The sequence below is a fragment of the Ictidomys tridecemlineatus genome, chromosome 11 (assembly GCF_052094955.1).
Source record: "Ictidomys tridecemlineatus isolate mIctTri1 chromosome 11, mIctTri1.hap1, whole genome shotgun sequence".
NCBI lineage: Eukaryota > Metazoa > Chordata > Mammalia > Rodentia > Sciuridae > Ictidomys > Ictidomys tridecemlineatus.
The window spans coordinates 124,680,065-124,696,295 of record NC_135487.1 but is presented as its reverse complement, the minus strand read 5'-3'; the positions used below and the strand labels follow the sequence as shown (position 1 = coordinate 124,696,295).

Here is a 16,231-nt window from a genome sequence, read left to right as displayed (position 1 = left end):
TGTTTATTTACTTATTTTTTGAGATGGGATCTTGCTATGTTGCCAGGTTGGCCTTGAATTACTGGGTTCAAGTGATCCTCCTGCCTGAGCCTCCAGAGTAGTTGGGACTACAGGCAAGTGTTAACCACACGCAGCTTCACAACATCTTGTTAACGACTGTGAAGTGTTTTACTTAAGCATTCATCATAATTATTTTAATGGCCTTTTAATGATGGCTGTTTAGGTCACCTCAAGTCATTTTCCATTATGCACAATGCTACATGTGTCAATAGATCCCTAAGAATAATTCTCTATAACATAAACTGACAATGGGCTGATTAAAAGAGAAAAGGTATGCAAGTTTATTATGTGCACCAGGGTTTCAGAAGAATGAAAAGTGAATAAATACACGAAAAAACAGTGAGATGTAAGAGCTTGTGTAGCCTCTTTATATGGGAGGAGGGAGCAAGGATACAGGCCACTTAGGGAGAGTTAAGTGGTTTTTAGGAAAGATGAATGGGTCCTGTTATATTCTGAGTGCATCTCCCAAAAGTTCATATGCTAGAATTTTTTATATGTTAATCCCCAAAGTCATAAGTTAGTGATATTTAATAGTGAAATAAGAGAGGCAGGGCCATTGGGAGATAAATAGGGTTAAATGAACTCATGATTGTGGGGATTCCCATGACTGCATTAGTGACTTGGTAAAAAGAGGAAGCTAGAGACCCAAGCTAGCATGCATGCTTGCTTGGTCTTACCATGTGATGACCCCTTTCATGTTACCATGGAGCAAGAAGACTCTTAACAGGAGCTGGCACTAAGCTCCTGAACTGCCCAGCCTCTAGAACTATGAGCTAAATAAATAAACCTTTTGTTTTTTTAATAAACCATCCCGTATTTTGCTAAAGCTACAGAAAACAGACTAAGACAGGCCCTTATAAGAATAGATGATAGATGATGTGTCCTGCTGATTTCTAGTCTTGCTCTCTTCTGATAAGAGTTTATTTTTCCTGGTTTATGAAACTCCTGGGACTGATGACTGGGGTGTTCCCTTTGGAGAATCAAGGGAGTTTGGAGAAAGTTCCTCTCTGCATCCGCTGTTCACCAGGTGCTTTCTGATTGAAGCCGTTGGTATGCTAAAGAAGCACATTTTCTAGGGGCATTTCCCCAGATCCTTCAACACCTTCCTAACCTGATGTCTCTAGTGAAGCATTATTCATAGTGGTTACGCCAAATCACACTCCCGAGAGTGTACTTTACTTACTCATCATTCTCACAAATGCTTAGGAGTCATATTGACAGGAAGATAGGTTTACTCCAAAGCACCTTTCAGGAAGTCAGAGGAGAACTTTCTCTCTCATAACTCTATTTTGGGGGTCTCAGGGGCTCAGAAAACTTTTATAAGCAAAGTGGGACAAAAGACAGGGGATAGGCACATGCAGATGTAGTTAACCAGAATCTGTCATTCGAAAACTCCCTGCTCTCTGTCCTTGGCATGAGGCAGTTTCTGTTCTCAGCATGAGGAAATGCAGGTGACAGAAAAAAGTTATAGGAAGTTGCCCTTATTTTCAGAGGAAGTTTGTTTCATAAGGAGATGTAGGTCCTTATTTCATGATCGACTAGCTATTCAATGTGAGTTTTTGATTTTTGTCTCCTTGTTAATTGAGAAACATTGCTGCCTTATAGTTTTGTTGTTGTGTTTTTGGTACTAAAGATTGAACCTAGGACACTTTTTACCATTGAGCAACATCCCTGTGCCTTATAGTTTTTATTCGGATCTCTCTTTTTAGTGAGCTTTCTGCGCATGCCATTTTACCCCTTTGAATTTTTTTTAATATTCTTTTTTATTACAGTATATTGTTATTATTGTTTTAATCTCTTTTTTATTCCAGTTTTTATTAGTGCATTATGAATATACATGATAGTTGTGTTACCCTTGGGATACCCAGTTGAAGTTCAGGTTCTTGATGTCCTGAACAAAGAACTGAGCTAGACACACAGAAGTAACAGAGTACAGATTCATTTAAAGTGAAGATAGCACTCCAGTAGGTAGAATGGAGGGGGCCAAATGCAAGAGAGAAGCTCAAGGCCCCAATGTCTGGAAATCAGGGTCTTATATCCAGGCACAGGGTGTCCTCTTCCCTGTACAGAGCTGATTGAAGACCTTACCCCATTTCTCCCACTGATTGTCTTATGAGATCTGATTAGAAAATTTTCCAATTTCCCCCCATTGATTACTTTAGAAAACCTAATTAGAATACTGCCCACTTGACTTCCTTCCCTCGGTCATTTCAAGATTTGAACCTGTGGCAAGAGTTGTCATGGTGATGTCCTCAGTGGCAAGAGTTGTCATGGTGATGTCCTCAGTGGCAGGAGTTGTCATGGCAATGGGTTTTATGATAAACAGGATCAGGACTTCTGTCTGGTCCTTCACCAGCTTCTTTTTAATACTCTGCCTCTGCCGTCTTGGTGTCCCTGAACCCAACAGTAGGGTTCATCTTGACATCATACATGCATGGAATATAATTTGTTCCATGTCAGTCCCCAGTACCTCCTTCCTCTGCCCCTTCTCCCCGCCCCTGGTTTCCCCTTCTCTACTCCCAGGCTTTTCCCTGCATCTATTTATGGTTTTTATGAATTTGTTCTTTATAGTAATACAGATGGAATTCACTGTGGCCCTTTTACATAAGCACCCTGCATAATTTGATCAACCTCATTTCACTGGGCTTCCCTTTACCACCCCTACGCTACCCTCCCCCTCCTTCAATCTTTCTTCTCCATTCCTCTGATTCCCTTCCATTTTCATGGTGTCCCCCCCCACCCCCACCCACAACCTGCTTTTATTTTGCTCTAGCTTCCACACATGGGAAAACATTTGCCCTTTGACTTCTGAGACTGTCTTACTGCACTTAACATGATGTTCTCCAGTTCCATCCATTTCATTCTTCTTTATGGCTGACAAAAACTCCATTGTGTATATAGACCACGTGTCTTTATCTATCCATCATCTAACAGACATCTGGACTAGTTCCATAACTTGCCTATTGTGAATTATGCTGCTATAAACATTGATGTACCTGCATCTCTATAGTATGCAGATTGTAATTCTTTGGAATGGGATAGGTGGGTAATACAGTGGTTCCATTCTTAGTTTTTGAGGAATCTCCATACTGCTTTCTAGAGTATGAAATAATTTGCAGTTCCACCAACACTGTATGAGTGTATTTCCCCCCTACATCCTTGCCAGTATTTATTTTTTTTTTTGTATTTTCTATGATTGCCATTCTGACTACAGTGAGGTGAAATATCAATGTGACTTTGATTTACATTTCCCAGATTGCTGGGAACACTGAACATTTTTTCATGTATTTGTTGTCCATATGCATTTCTTCTTTTAAGAAATGTCTGTTTAGTTCTTTTGCTCATTTCCTGATTGGGCTGGTTTAGGAGTATTAAGTTTTATGAGTTCTTTATATATTCTGCATATTAACCCCCTAATCAGGAGTAACTGGCAAAGATTTTCTCCCATTCTGTAGTCTCTCTCTTCATGCTCTTTATCATTTCCTTTGCTGTGCAGAGGCTTTTTAATTTAATTTGATGCTATTTCATGTATTAATTACTGTTGTTTTTTTTTCTTGAGCTTTTCAGGTCTTTTAAGGAAGTAAGTGCCTACACCAATATGTTGGAGTGTCTATGTTTTCTTCTTCCAGTTGCAAAGTTTCTGGTCTAATTCCTAGGTCTTTGGTCTATGTTGAGTTGATTTTAGTGCAGGATGAGAGAGAGGGATCTCATTTCACTATTTTACATATGGCTTTTTAATGGATCACACTTCACTATTTTAAATATGGCCCATTGTTGTTTGTTAAAATGGCTGTCTTTCTCCAACATATTTTTCGGCACCTTTGTAAAGTATCACATGACTGTGTCTATGTGGGTTTGTCTCTGCTTCTTCTGTTCTGTTCCATTGGTCTTCACGCCTGTATTGGCGTGAAAACACCAATTACATGGTGTTTTGTTACTATAGCTCTGTAGTATAGTTTGAGGTCTGGTATTGTGATGCCTCCTGCATCTTCTTGCTAAGGATTGCTTTGGCTACTCTGGGTCTCTTATTCCGCCAAGTGAATTTTAGGATTTTATTCCTAGTTGTAAAGTATGTCATTGGTACTTTGATGGGGATTGCATTGACTCTTTTTAATGCTTTTGGTAATATGGCCATTTTGACACTATTAATTCTGCCTATCCAAGAACACGGGAGATCTTTCTATCTTCTAAGATTTTCTTGAATTTTCTTTCTTCAGTATTCTATAGTCTTTATTGTAGAGGTCTCTCACCTTCTTGGTTAGATTTATTCCCAAGTATTATATTTTATTTTATTTTTTTTTAAGGTTTTTGTGAACAGGACAGTTTTCCTGATTTCTTTCTCAGCAAATTCATTACTGGAGTATAGGAAAGCAAATGATTTATGCATGTTGATCCGACATAGTGATACCTTACTGAATTTGATTATCAGCTCTAGAAGTTTTCCAGTGGAGTTTATTGGGTCTTCTAGATATAGGATCAAGTCATACGTGAACAGAGATAATTCGACTTTTTCTTTTCCTATTTGTATTCCTTTCATTCCTTCTCTTGCCTGATTACTCTGGCTACAGTTTCAAGAACTATGTTGAAGAGTAGACATCTTTGCCTTGTTCCTGATTTGAGAAAAAATGTTTTTAGTTATTATCCATCCAACATGATGTTGGCTTTGAGTTTGTCCTATGTAGTCTTTATAATGTTGGGGTAATTTCCTTTTATCTCTAACTTCTCCAGTGTTTTTAATATGTACAGGTATTGGATATCATCAAATGCTTTTTTCTCATCTATGGAGATGATAATGTGCCTCTTGTTCTTAACTCTATTCATGTGGTGAGTTACATTTATTAATTTAATGTATCTGACCAATCTCACATTCCTGGGATTAAACCCACTCAATCATGGTGTGCTATTTTCTTGATGTGTTTTTGAATGCAGTTTTTCTAATATTTTAATAAATACCTTTGCATCTATTTTTCACCAGGGACATTGTCCTATAGTTTTCTTGGTGTGTCTTTGGTTTTCATATCAGTGTGATACCGGCTTCATAGATTAGATTGAGGAGTATCCCTTCCCTTTCTATTTCATGGAATAATTTAAGGAAGATTGGCATTATTTCTTCTTTGTTTGGTGGGATTTGGTGAGAATCCATCTGGTCCAGGGCTTTTCTCAGTTGGAAGTCTTTCAATTGCTGCTTCAATCTCCTTGCTTGATATTGGTTTGTTTACATTTTTATATTCCACGGGTGAATTTGGGTAGATCATAGAAATTTATCAATGTTTCTTAGGTTTTCTGTTTATTGAAGTATAAACTTTCAAAATAGTTTCTCATGATCCTCTGAATTTCAGATGTATCTGTGGTGATATCTCCCTTTTCATCTCCAACTTTGTTGATTTGGGTCTTCTCTCCCTTTTTTGATTAGTTTGGCTAAGGGTGTATCAATCTTGCTTATCATATCAAAGAGCCAACTCTGTTGCTTTGATCCTTTGTATTGCATTTGTTCTCAATTTTATTAATTTTGTCTCTAATATTAACTATTTCCTGCCCTCTACTGATTTTTTGAACTCATTTGTTCTTCTTTTATTAGGGCTTAGAAATGTAATATTAAATTATTTATTTGAGATTTTTTTTTTACATACATGACAATAGTGGAATGCATTACATTCATAATTATCCATTCACAGCACGATTTTTTGTAGCTCTGTATATAAAATATGTTCATGCCAAATTATGCTATTATATATGAACTGTCTTTTTTTGCATTACAATTCTTAATACACCTTTATACCACAATTTATCATATCTCTGTATATAAAGTATGTTGACACCAAATTCACATCTTCATACATGTATTTTGTATAATGATGACCATCACCTTCCACCATCCTTGGTTTTTTTTAGTTGTTGTTTTTTTAATATAGGCCCTCAATTCTATAATCTTTCCTCTTAGAACTGCTGTCATACTATTCCAGAGGTCTTGGTATGTTGTTTCTCTGTTCTCATTTGTTTCTAGGAATTTCTTTTATTTCTCCTTTGATTTTGTCTATGACTCACTCCTCTTTTAAAAGTATATTATTTAATCTCCAGGTATTAAATGATTTGTTTTTATCTTGTTAATGATTTCTAGTTTCATACCATAATGGTCTAATAAAATGCAAGAAATTATCTCAATTTTTTTTTTGGTAACTGCTAAAACTTGCTTTTTGTCCTAAAATGTGGTCAATTTTAGGGATGGTGAGATTCACTGTGGTATACATGCTCTTTGTCTATTTAGGAAGGTTTTTTTTTTTTTTGTTTTGTTTTGTTTTTTGGTAACTGCTAAGACTTGCTTTTTGTCCTAAAATGTGGTCTATTTAGTTTCAGGCTCAACTGAGAGGAAAGTGAATTTAGTTATTGATGGGTAGAATATTCTATAGATGTTTGTTAGGTCCATTTTATTAATAGCATTGTTTGGTTCTGAAGAATCTTGGTTTACATCTGGATGACCATCTATTGGTAAGAGAGATGTTTTGAAATCAGCCAGAAATATTAAATTATGGTCTATTTGATTCTTTACATTTAGTAGGTTTTTTTTAAATGTGAGTAGATGCATCGAGGCCATTTTTATTTATTTATGATGTTTTATCCAGACTTTATTCTCCTTTCATTAACTATTCTTCTAGTGAGGTTCAGCCATATGCTGGCTTTGATATTTACCTTTCATTTCTTCTATATAAAATATTTCACTTGGTATACTTTGTAGTGCAGGTTTAGTGGTTACGACTGCTTTTAGTTTCTGTTTGTCTTGAAAATTTTTTACTTCTGCTTTGATTCTGAAGGGTGATTCTTCTGGATATGGTAATCTTGATTGAAAATTGTTATCTTTTAATGCTTTATATATTTTATTCCAAACCCTCTTGCCTTTTAGGTTCTGGGTTGAAAAATCAGTACAAATTATAATCGGCTTAACTCTAAAGGTGACTTCTTCTTTTTCTCTTCTGGCTTTCAGAACTCTATCCTTGGTCTGCAGAGCAGGCATTTCAGTTATAATGTGTCTTAGAGAGAGTCCTTTTTGATCTTGTTTATTTGGAGTTCTAATTTTCTGTTGCATTTGGTTTTCCACTCATTCCTGAGGTTTGGATTTTTTTTATTATTCATTGAAAAGATTGTGTGTTTTTATTTTAATTTTGTTCCTTCATGGATGCTAATGATTCTTAGATTTGGTCTCTCAATGTTATCACAGATTTCTTGAATATTCTGATCTCAACATTTTTTTCTCTATCATTGACTCCACTTTCAAAGTTACATATTTTGCCTTCAAGGTTTGAGAATCTGTCTTCAAAGTGGTCTAGTCTATTAGTGATTTTTTTCAACTGAATTTTTAATTTTCAGGATTTGTGTTTGGTCCTTTTTCAGCATCTCTATTTCTTTGTTGAAATGTTCTTTCACTTTCTGTATGTTCTATCTTAGTTCCTTCCTTAGATCTTATTTAGTTCATTGAACATTTTAATTATCAACTTTCTAAATTCTTTTTCTGGTGTTTCCTCTATTCTGAGGTGTCCGTGGGATCAGTGATGTCGTGAGGTACTTGGGATAGCTTGCTCTCTTCATTTTTCATATTGTTAGTATTTATGCCCATCTCCTGGGATAATTCTTTCTTCTACTTTTATGGGAGGGATTTTTTAGTGAGTTGTTTTTTCTTTACTGTGTGTCCTGGGTTGGCTAAAGGTCAGTATTTTCACTCATTTTGAACTTGCTACTATGTTCTGTCTCTAACATCACATTGAGAGGAGATACTGGTCCCCAGGAATTATAGCCACTTCAGAGCGATGCCTTCTACTAATATATTTTAAAAAAATACTAATAATGTTCTTCTGCAACCCACTAAACTATTGTTCTTGGTCAGTTTTTTTTTTTGGGGGGGGGAAGTACTAGGGATTGAACTCAGGGACACTCAACCACTGAGCCACATGCCCAGCCCTATTTTATATTTTATTTAGAGACAGGGTCTCACTGAGTTGCTTAGCACCTTGCTTTTGCTGAGGCTGGCTTTGAACTCATGATCCTCCTGCCTCAGCCTCTGGAGCCACTGGGATTACAGGCATGCACCACTGCGCCTGGTCTTGGTCAGGTTTTTGAAGTAGGTTTTTTCCTTTGTGTTTACCATTTGTTTATTCTCATCTCTGATCCAAAGGAGTCAAACTTGTTAGGGGAGTCTCTATGTAGTTTCACTGCAGGGTTTCACTTTCCCCCTTTGTAGGAGTCTCAGACCTTATTCCGATGGTGCAAATTCCAAACAGCAGAGCAAATGGGACGTGCCTCTCCCCTCTACTTTGCCGTCTTGCCAACTCTTGAAAACATTATTCATTTCCTGGTTTTTATGATGCCCATGGTTTCTCCTGAGGATCTTCCAGCCCAAGCAGAGTAGAGAGACTCGGGCTTCCTGAGCCCAAGAAGGGCAGCCTAGACATGGATCCAAAGAACCTGACTTATTTTATTCCTAGTATTCTGTGGTTTCTCCTAGTAAATATATCAGCCTTTCCTTATGTAATAGTAAAAAGGCTTTGGAGTGCTTTTGACTGACTTTCACAGTGGTATTTTTGTTAGACAAAAGAAATGGGTTTAGGTAGTCTAGTTTCTCAATCTCTCTTGTGTGCATTTGGGATTTTGTAACATGGTTTAGCATTCTCCATTTTTAGATGTTAAACAAAAGTCTCCTATTTTTTTGCAAAATTGTTTTGGATTCATATTTATTATCTGTCCAGAAATATTTTTAAGTATGTACTAGGGTCAGAATATAACCTACTTTTTTTTTTCCAGATAGCTACATAGTTGGGTTTTTTTTAATTTATTTTTTATTTAGAGACAGGGTCTCACAAAACCGCTTATGGCCTCACATTTAGTGTAAATTGCTAAGGCTGGCCTTGAACTCATAATCCTCCTGCCTCAGCCTCCTGAGTTGTTGGGATCATAGTCATGTGCCACCACACCTGCCTTTATGGATTTGCTTTTATACCATTTATTTCATAATACATTCCCTCAGTGAAGTGAGACCTTTATAACATACCATGATGTTATGATATAAGAAGGATGTATTTGGTCTTCGTTCCTGGTTTCTACCCTAGAGCTTCCTTTTTATTTTATTTTTAAAAATTTTGTGGTACTGAAAACTGAACCCAGGGCTTCATGGGTGTTAGCCAAGCATTCCACTACTGAACTACACCTGCAGCCCTTCACAAGAGCTTCTGAAATACTAGGGTTTGCCTGAATGATGGGAGCATTTTTTGTTTATTTACTCTTCTTTCTCTCTCTCTTTTCACCTTTTATTAATTATTTTTAATGATATATAACATTGGGGTTCATTTTGACATAATTTTAAAGGCACAGAATATAATTTGCTCTAATTTAGTCCCAAGTATTTCCCCTTTCCCATCCTCCTTCCTCCTCCTGTTCCTGTCCTCCTACTCTAATGACCTTTCTGCTATTTGATTTTAGTTTTTTGTCTGTCTTTTGCTTTGTCTTTTAGTTAGTGTCTTGTGAATGTGAGTGATGGTGAGATTCACTGGGTATACATGCTCTTTGTCCTTGGTTCCCTAAGAGCTCTGGAATTCCCTGAGGAATAATAATAAGAGGGTCCTTGGCTGAATGGGAGATGGCTGCTAGGAAGATCATTCAGCCCCACCCTGGCCACTGGGGAAGGAACAGGAGGTAGAAATGGAGTTAATCACCAATGGCTAATGAATTTCATCAATTATACATCCATTTTCTTTGACCATCAACTTTAGAAAACTTCCAGTTGTCAATTTTTTCTCTGTCTCTTTGAGATAAATCTTCTCCCTGCCTCTTGCCACTTGTATCACCTAGGAATGTCTATCTCAAGGATTTGAGAACCATCCATTTGAAATTTAAGCCAGAAAGATATGGCCTCTATGGCAGTACTGTAAACTTCTTAGAATTACTTTAATTTGATCTAACCATTTTGCTTTATAATTCTAAAATTCTGCTTTTATCTTTTTTAGTTACTGTCTTCTGTTTTCTCTATCCTCATTATTTTGAAAAAAACTCATATTTAATATCCTGAGATTTATATTCTTTTTTTTTTTCTTTTAAGAAAAAGCTGGGTGCAGATGGCATATACCTGTAATCCCAGCAATTTAGGAGTCTGAAGCAGGAGGATTGTGAGTTTGCAGATGGCCTCAGCCACTTAGACCCTGTCTCAAAATAAAAAATCAGGAGGGTTGGTAATACAGCTCAGTGATAGAGTGCCCCTGGTTTTATCCTCAGTACTAAAAATAAAAGTTATGAACACATCTAGACTTTTCCTAGTTTTGTTATGAATTACTGGTTTTGTAACAATCAGAGAATATTTATGATATATCTACTTTGGGGAATATTTTTAAATCTCTTTTGTGAAACAGCAGATCATCAGTTTCTGTTCTGAATGCTTAGATAGTAGGCTGAAGTCCACTTTAAAAATAATGTCTTCAAGAAAGAGTTGCTAGAAACATACACTAATTTCGTAGATGATTTAAAATGTCAAGCCTGATGATTGAATAATAGTTTTGTTTGGTAAACAACGGTAGTGATTTTTTTTTATTTCCCTAAATAACAGACAAACTAATTATGAAGTTTCTCTTTCTTTTAAGCCACGGGAACTCCCCATCCGTGTGGCCATCTGTACGGAGCTATTAGTCTGAGGTCCAGAAAATAGCTCCTCTGAGCACACACCTGGTACATCTATGCTCATAGGCCATGTTTCTTGTTTTGCGTCTCTCTGCAAAGATGAATGGTGCAAGGTATAGACTAATGGATCTTCTGAATGTCAATATCAAGCTTAACCCCAAGACCACTGCTGTAGGCTGAGGGTTGCAAATATTAAAACATTTAAAAATTAAGAATGGCCACGTAGAATCTAAAATGGAAGAATAGCAAAGTAAAACTAGATCCATTGACAATTAAAATATATCTTAGAATAATTTAAAATAGTATTGTACAGGTGTGTGCATGGACAAAGAGACAATGGAACACCATAGAAAATTCATCCAGTGATGGATTTATGCAGGAAGCTCCATAGGAAATGGCATTTCAAGTCTGGGTAGGGGGTGGGGGTGGCAGATGAATTATTCAAATAATAATTAACAGTGTTGGAATAAGGAAGCAATCTTTTGGATGAAATACAGTTGGTTCATTCTTCTATATCTTATGTCTTACTAGCTAATTATACACAGATAAGTATGTCAAAGCTTTAAGAGAAAAAGCTTCTGTTCTGAAATGAATGTTCTTTTTTTCTGGTTTTCAGGAGAAAGTTCTGCCATTAGTGCACCCAGGTGAGAACTTCCCAGTCAAAATTGCAACTCTGCAGTGCTCCCTGGATCGCAATTTGGAATACCTATGAGTTCTCTGTTTGTAATAGAGACCAAGGCTATTGGATCACGTGGTGTCTTCCTTTTAATACTCTTGTCTCTTAATACTTTATTACATTTATGCTATCAGAGCTCTGTCTTAGGGTGATCCACATGACTCCAGGTGTTGAGTTATTTAGGATTAAATATATTTTAATTAATGTACTAACAGATATTAATGATTATCGAGTACCTATATGTATGAGTAAGTTATCATTAGATATTTAGAGGGTAAAAATATCATTATTAACTATGATTATGATTATTATCATTTGGAAGTATTGGGGATTGAATCCAGAGCCCTGAGCAACAGACAAACTAATTATAAAGTTTCTATTCCCTTGAAGCCAGAGGATCTCCTATACCCATCCATGTGCCATCTACATGGAGTTATTAGTCAGAAGTCCAGGAAATAGCTCCTCTAATCCATGCCTGATAGGCAGGTGCTCTACCACTGAGCTATATCCCCAGCCCCTAGAGGGATGAAAATATGCATAGACTAGAGTCCTATGTCCTCAAGGGATATAATATCTTATAGGAGATGTAAGATATGCACAGAGAACAAGGAAGACAAAGATAAAGTAATGAGAAAGATGCTGGTTAAGTTCTGTGAGAGTTTATAAGAGAAAAAAAATAGATCTAGGGAGAAAAAAAATATGAGGAAGAGAAAATCGTAGCCAAGTCAGAGCCAACAGTCTGTGTCATGGGCCATTCGGTCACCTGACAGGGGTGACCTGCACCTGGCTTCTACTCACGCTCTCCCCAGCCTCTTCCCTCTCTGTGCTCTCTCTCCCCAGGGACTACCACGTAGACAGTTCACTTTCTCACAGAGGTGCCGCCAGCCCGAATCCTCAAGGGTTCACCCACCCCGGCCCACTCCCGGACACGGAGGATCTGCAGCCGGAGTATGTCAATGGTGAGTCCCCACCAGGAGGGGATCTAGGGCTGGGACAGGGAGGGAAGCAGAAGAGACAACCTGGCGGTCTTGCCTCTCCAACCTCGGGAGGCCCAGTCACTCCAAGAAACCAATGAGTCCCTCAGAGCCACGTGGGGGGTGTGGCCGTGGAGCAGGAGACTGGGAAGGTGTGGCTGATGCTTGAACTTAACTGTGAACCTCAGGGAACGTTTGTCTTCTTCCTGCAGTGAGCCCCGGAGGAGATGAGGGTGTGGTTTATTCCCAGATCTACAGCAGCCAGCAGCCAGAAGGCTCAGGTAAGAAACTTTAGAGTGATTCCTGTCTGGTGGATGTTCCTTGGAAATGTGCATTTTGTGCACAACAGGCTGCAAGATATCACTTACCCTTGGAATGAATCAGGAAGGATCAGGAGGTACCTGGAGGCAGGCTCTTGTGAATAAACTGAACTAAAGAAAAAAAAAAGCAGAAGATCTAATAATTCTTCATTTGAATAGGACTAGACAGTTAAGGAGTATCCAGGATATAAGGAAGAGAGAGGAGTTAGAATTTCTAAAGCTATCATATCCAAAGTCCAGGAAGAATTCCCTTGGTTGGAATGGGTCATTGCGAACCCTTTTTTTTTTTTTAAGTTTTCTGTTTTAATCGGTGTATATTATAATCACACATAATAGTGGGACTGAAAATGCCATATGCATACATGCACATAACATAATTTGTTTAATCTCATGCCTCATTATTTTCCCTTCCCCTTCCCTCCTTCTTCCCCATCTGTTGATCTGCTCTATTCATCTCCTATTTTTAATATTATCATCATTATTATTTACCATTATTTAAGTGAGGTATCTTAATCACACACAAAGGCGGGACTTCTTGTGGCCTATTCATGTGTAGACACAACATGATTTGGGTAGTTTGTCCACAGTACCTCCCAGGCTGGTAAATGGGTGGAGATGGAGAACATCATGCAAAGTGAAATAAGCTGTGCCTCTCTTTAAGTGCCTGAAGACTTGGGATGACTCCACGAATCACCTGATCTAGACAATTGTCACTTGGACACATAGCTTTGCAGGAACCAAGAGGACAGTTCTGTGGCAGTGCAGAGTGAGAACTTCCAGCTGTGGCCCTGAACCTGCCCTTTCTTCTGTGCTCTTAGCTTCTGACAGAGCCAGTGGCTGTTGGTAGCTTGGTTAATTTCCTGACCTGTGGTCACTCAACCTTTGTCCTCTGAACCTGTGAAGCTAGGTCCTCTGTTAGTGTGAATTAAAGTAGTGCCACTGTTGTTTCCTTCTGGGACCAGCCCAGCAGAACAGATGAAGTACAGTAGGGTCTACCGGGTGTTCATCTTCCAAGCTCTTGAGGTGTGGATCTGAATTAAGGAGAAGGAGGAGATTCAGTCCTACTATACACTTTGAAAGAAGGTGGAAAGAGACAGACAGCAGTGAGCAGACCCTGCAGCCAGACTCCAACTGCTGGGTGACTGGGATCTGTCATCCCTGAATGTGCATTAAGTATCCTTCTCTATGGTAAGGTGAACCCTCCATGGTGGATTATCTAAAAACACATAGAGGAATGACAGAAAAATGAGCTCTGGAAGGATATTGTAATGGTCAGAGAAGCCAAAAAAATAAAAAATAAAATAAAATAAATCATGAGGATAATAGCTCACAGGAAGTTGCATCAGAGAGAGGGAGAGCTTTGTTAGTAAGTGTTGGTGGGGACATGGGGCTTGCAGTCTTATAGGAGCTCAGAGTGAGCAAATTTAATGGATGGATTTTACGGAACAGGAAGGGTTGGACTTCCATCCATGAAACGTAGCAGTTCTCTGCCCCGCCGCACACAGTCTGGGCGTAGGATATAAGCAGAGACCCAAGTATTCAGTACCATTTTTTTTGGCCTCCACAGCAAACATCAGGACGTCTCTGGAGAACAAGGTGAGCTAGAGCCTTTGGCAGTCCCTGCGTCTCGACTTTCTTCGCCTGATTCCTTCTCTTATGCTGGTATGTCCCACTGTTTTGTGTCTCTCCCAGGATTTCCGAGTCATCTACTCCTCTGTGAAGAAGGCATAAAGCTTGGCAGAATCAAGAGCAGATGGCTGCAAAGATAGCGCCTCACTATGGATTTGATCAGCCCCTATGCAAATGCTCAAGGCTGACCCCCTGTCTCAGCAAGAATGTGCCCCAGGGACTCTAGGCCAGCCACCTCGCGTCATGATTTTTATTCCCATCAACTTCCCTCCCCAATATTTTATCTTATTCATTAAATATTTCTTGAACTGCCACTACATCCCAGGTACTGCGAAGTCAATGATCTTTAGATCTCAAATCATCAACGTGAAAAGACTTGAACATGAGAGGCAAGGCCTCTCCTTCTCCTCCTTTGAAGTGAGAACAATAGAACCATCTAGGGGCTTCTTTTTCCTTCCCAAACTAGGACTTGGTCACCTTTTGCCTCCCCAGAGACCTCACTTACAAATGGAATTGTCTCTTGTTTTTGTGAGAACTTGATGGGGGACTCTGGGAGGAAACGGCAGCCTGGGGTACTTGCCACCGTGTCCAGGTTCTGGAAGGTTCGATTTTACATCAGTTTAAACAAACTAACAGGGGGGCTTACCATGTTTTGAAGTGTTCAGTGTTGTGCATCGATTCCCACAGTGTGGGCAGTAGGAGCACAGCGCTGGAGTCCTGCGGTGTGGCCCCAGTCCCATTCCCTTCCAGTCGGGCAAACTACTTGAACAAACTACTGAACCTTCTTGGGCCTGGCTTCCTCGATTTTGGATAAGTATGACCCACAGGGTTACCGTGAGGATTATGCAAACATCCATTCATTGCTTGACACCGTTTCTGCCCTATAGGTCACACTGCTGAAGTTCCTCATGTTCATGTCAGATACACAAAATGATCACTCTGCCTTCAAGTACAGTCCTAAAGCTTCCAGCTTAATTAAGAAATCGAAGTAATGAGGAACTCAAATCTAATGACTGTCAAGGGCAACTAGCAAGTTTTCACCACTTTGCTTTTTAAATGAATGTTTTATATAATTTCATGCCCTTATTTCTGTCACGGTAAAATAAGCTGCTTGGTAAGAAGAAATTTACTTGTGTTCTTGCTCATACCGTTCATCCACGGTGTAGTTGGCAGGAGTAGCACAGTGAGCACAGATGACAGGTCCGAATGCAGAGTGACAATCTGTTCCAGGGAGGACAAGTTACTTCTCTTTATATAATTCCTTCTCCTGGCAAATGCAGTTCACCAACTGGAAGGATGTAGGTGGCTGTGGGCTTGGAGTTGGTATTTAAACAACTGAAAATAATTCAGAATGTATGAAGTACATAAAGTTTGTTAGAAAAAATAATCCAGAGTGATTATGACTGTTACTATTTAATTTTTTATTGAAATGATTATAGATTATCCAGAAATTGCAACACAGTGAACCAAGAGACCTGTGTACCCTCAACCCAGCACCTGTGTCAGGTAACATCTTGAGTAAATCAATGTCGGTGTCATCCACAAAATGTCTTCAGATTTCACACATTCCACAAACACTCACTGTGCATGCATGTGTGTGTGTGTGTGTGTGTGTGTGTGTGTGTGTGTGTTTCAATACAGTTTTATCCACAGTGTAGCTTTGTATAACAGTCTCCACGGTGATCAGGATTTAGAGGATTGCTTTCACAGAGAGCTCTCTGTGGCCACATGGTCTTGTCTCCACTCCCAATCTTTAACGTCAACCACTAACCTGTTCTTCATGATTACAACTATGGTATTTCAAAGAGGTCATTTAAATGGAATCTTAAAATATACAGGTTTTCGGATTGAGTTTTTTCACTCAGCACGTGTTTTGAGAGCCATCTTCATGTCATTCAATAATTTGATTGTTGCTATTG

General features: G+C 38.6%; 1 protein-coding gene across 1 annotated transcript in view; it reads left to right on the top strand.

The window, feature by feature from the left end:
- The window catches only part of LOC144368753 (Fc receptor-like protein 2), a 35,868-nt gene extending 19,903 nt beyond the window's left edge, over nt 1–15,965 (top strand). The window contains 5 exon segments of the mRNA XM_078027859.1: nt 11,330–11,357; nt 12,263–12,348; nt 12,576–12,644; nt 14,251–14,279; nt 14,376–15,965. Coding sequence (XP_077883985.1) covers nt 11,330–11,357; nt 12,263–12,348; nt 12,576–12,644; nt 14,251–14,279; nt 14,376–14,414 — 251 coding nt within the window. The 3' untranslated portion in view covers nt 14,415–15,965.
- Nucleotides 15,966–16,231: the final 266 nt, after the last annotated feature.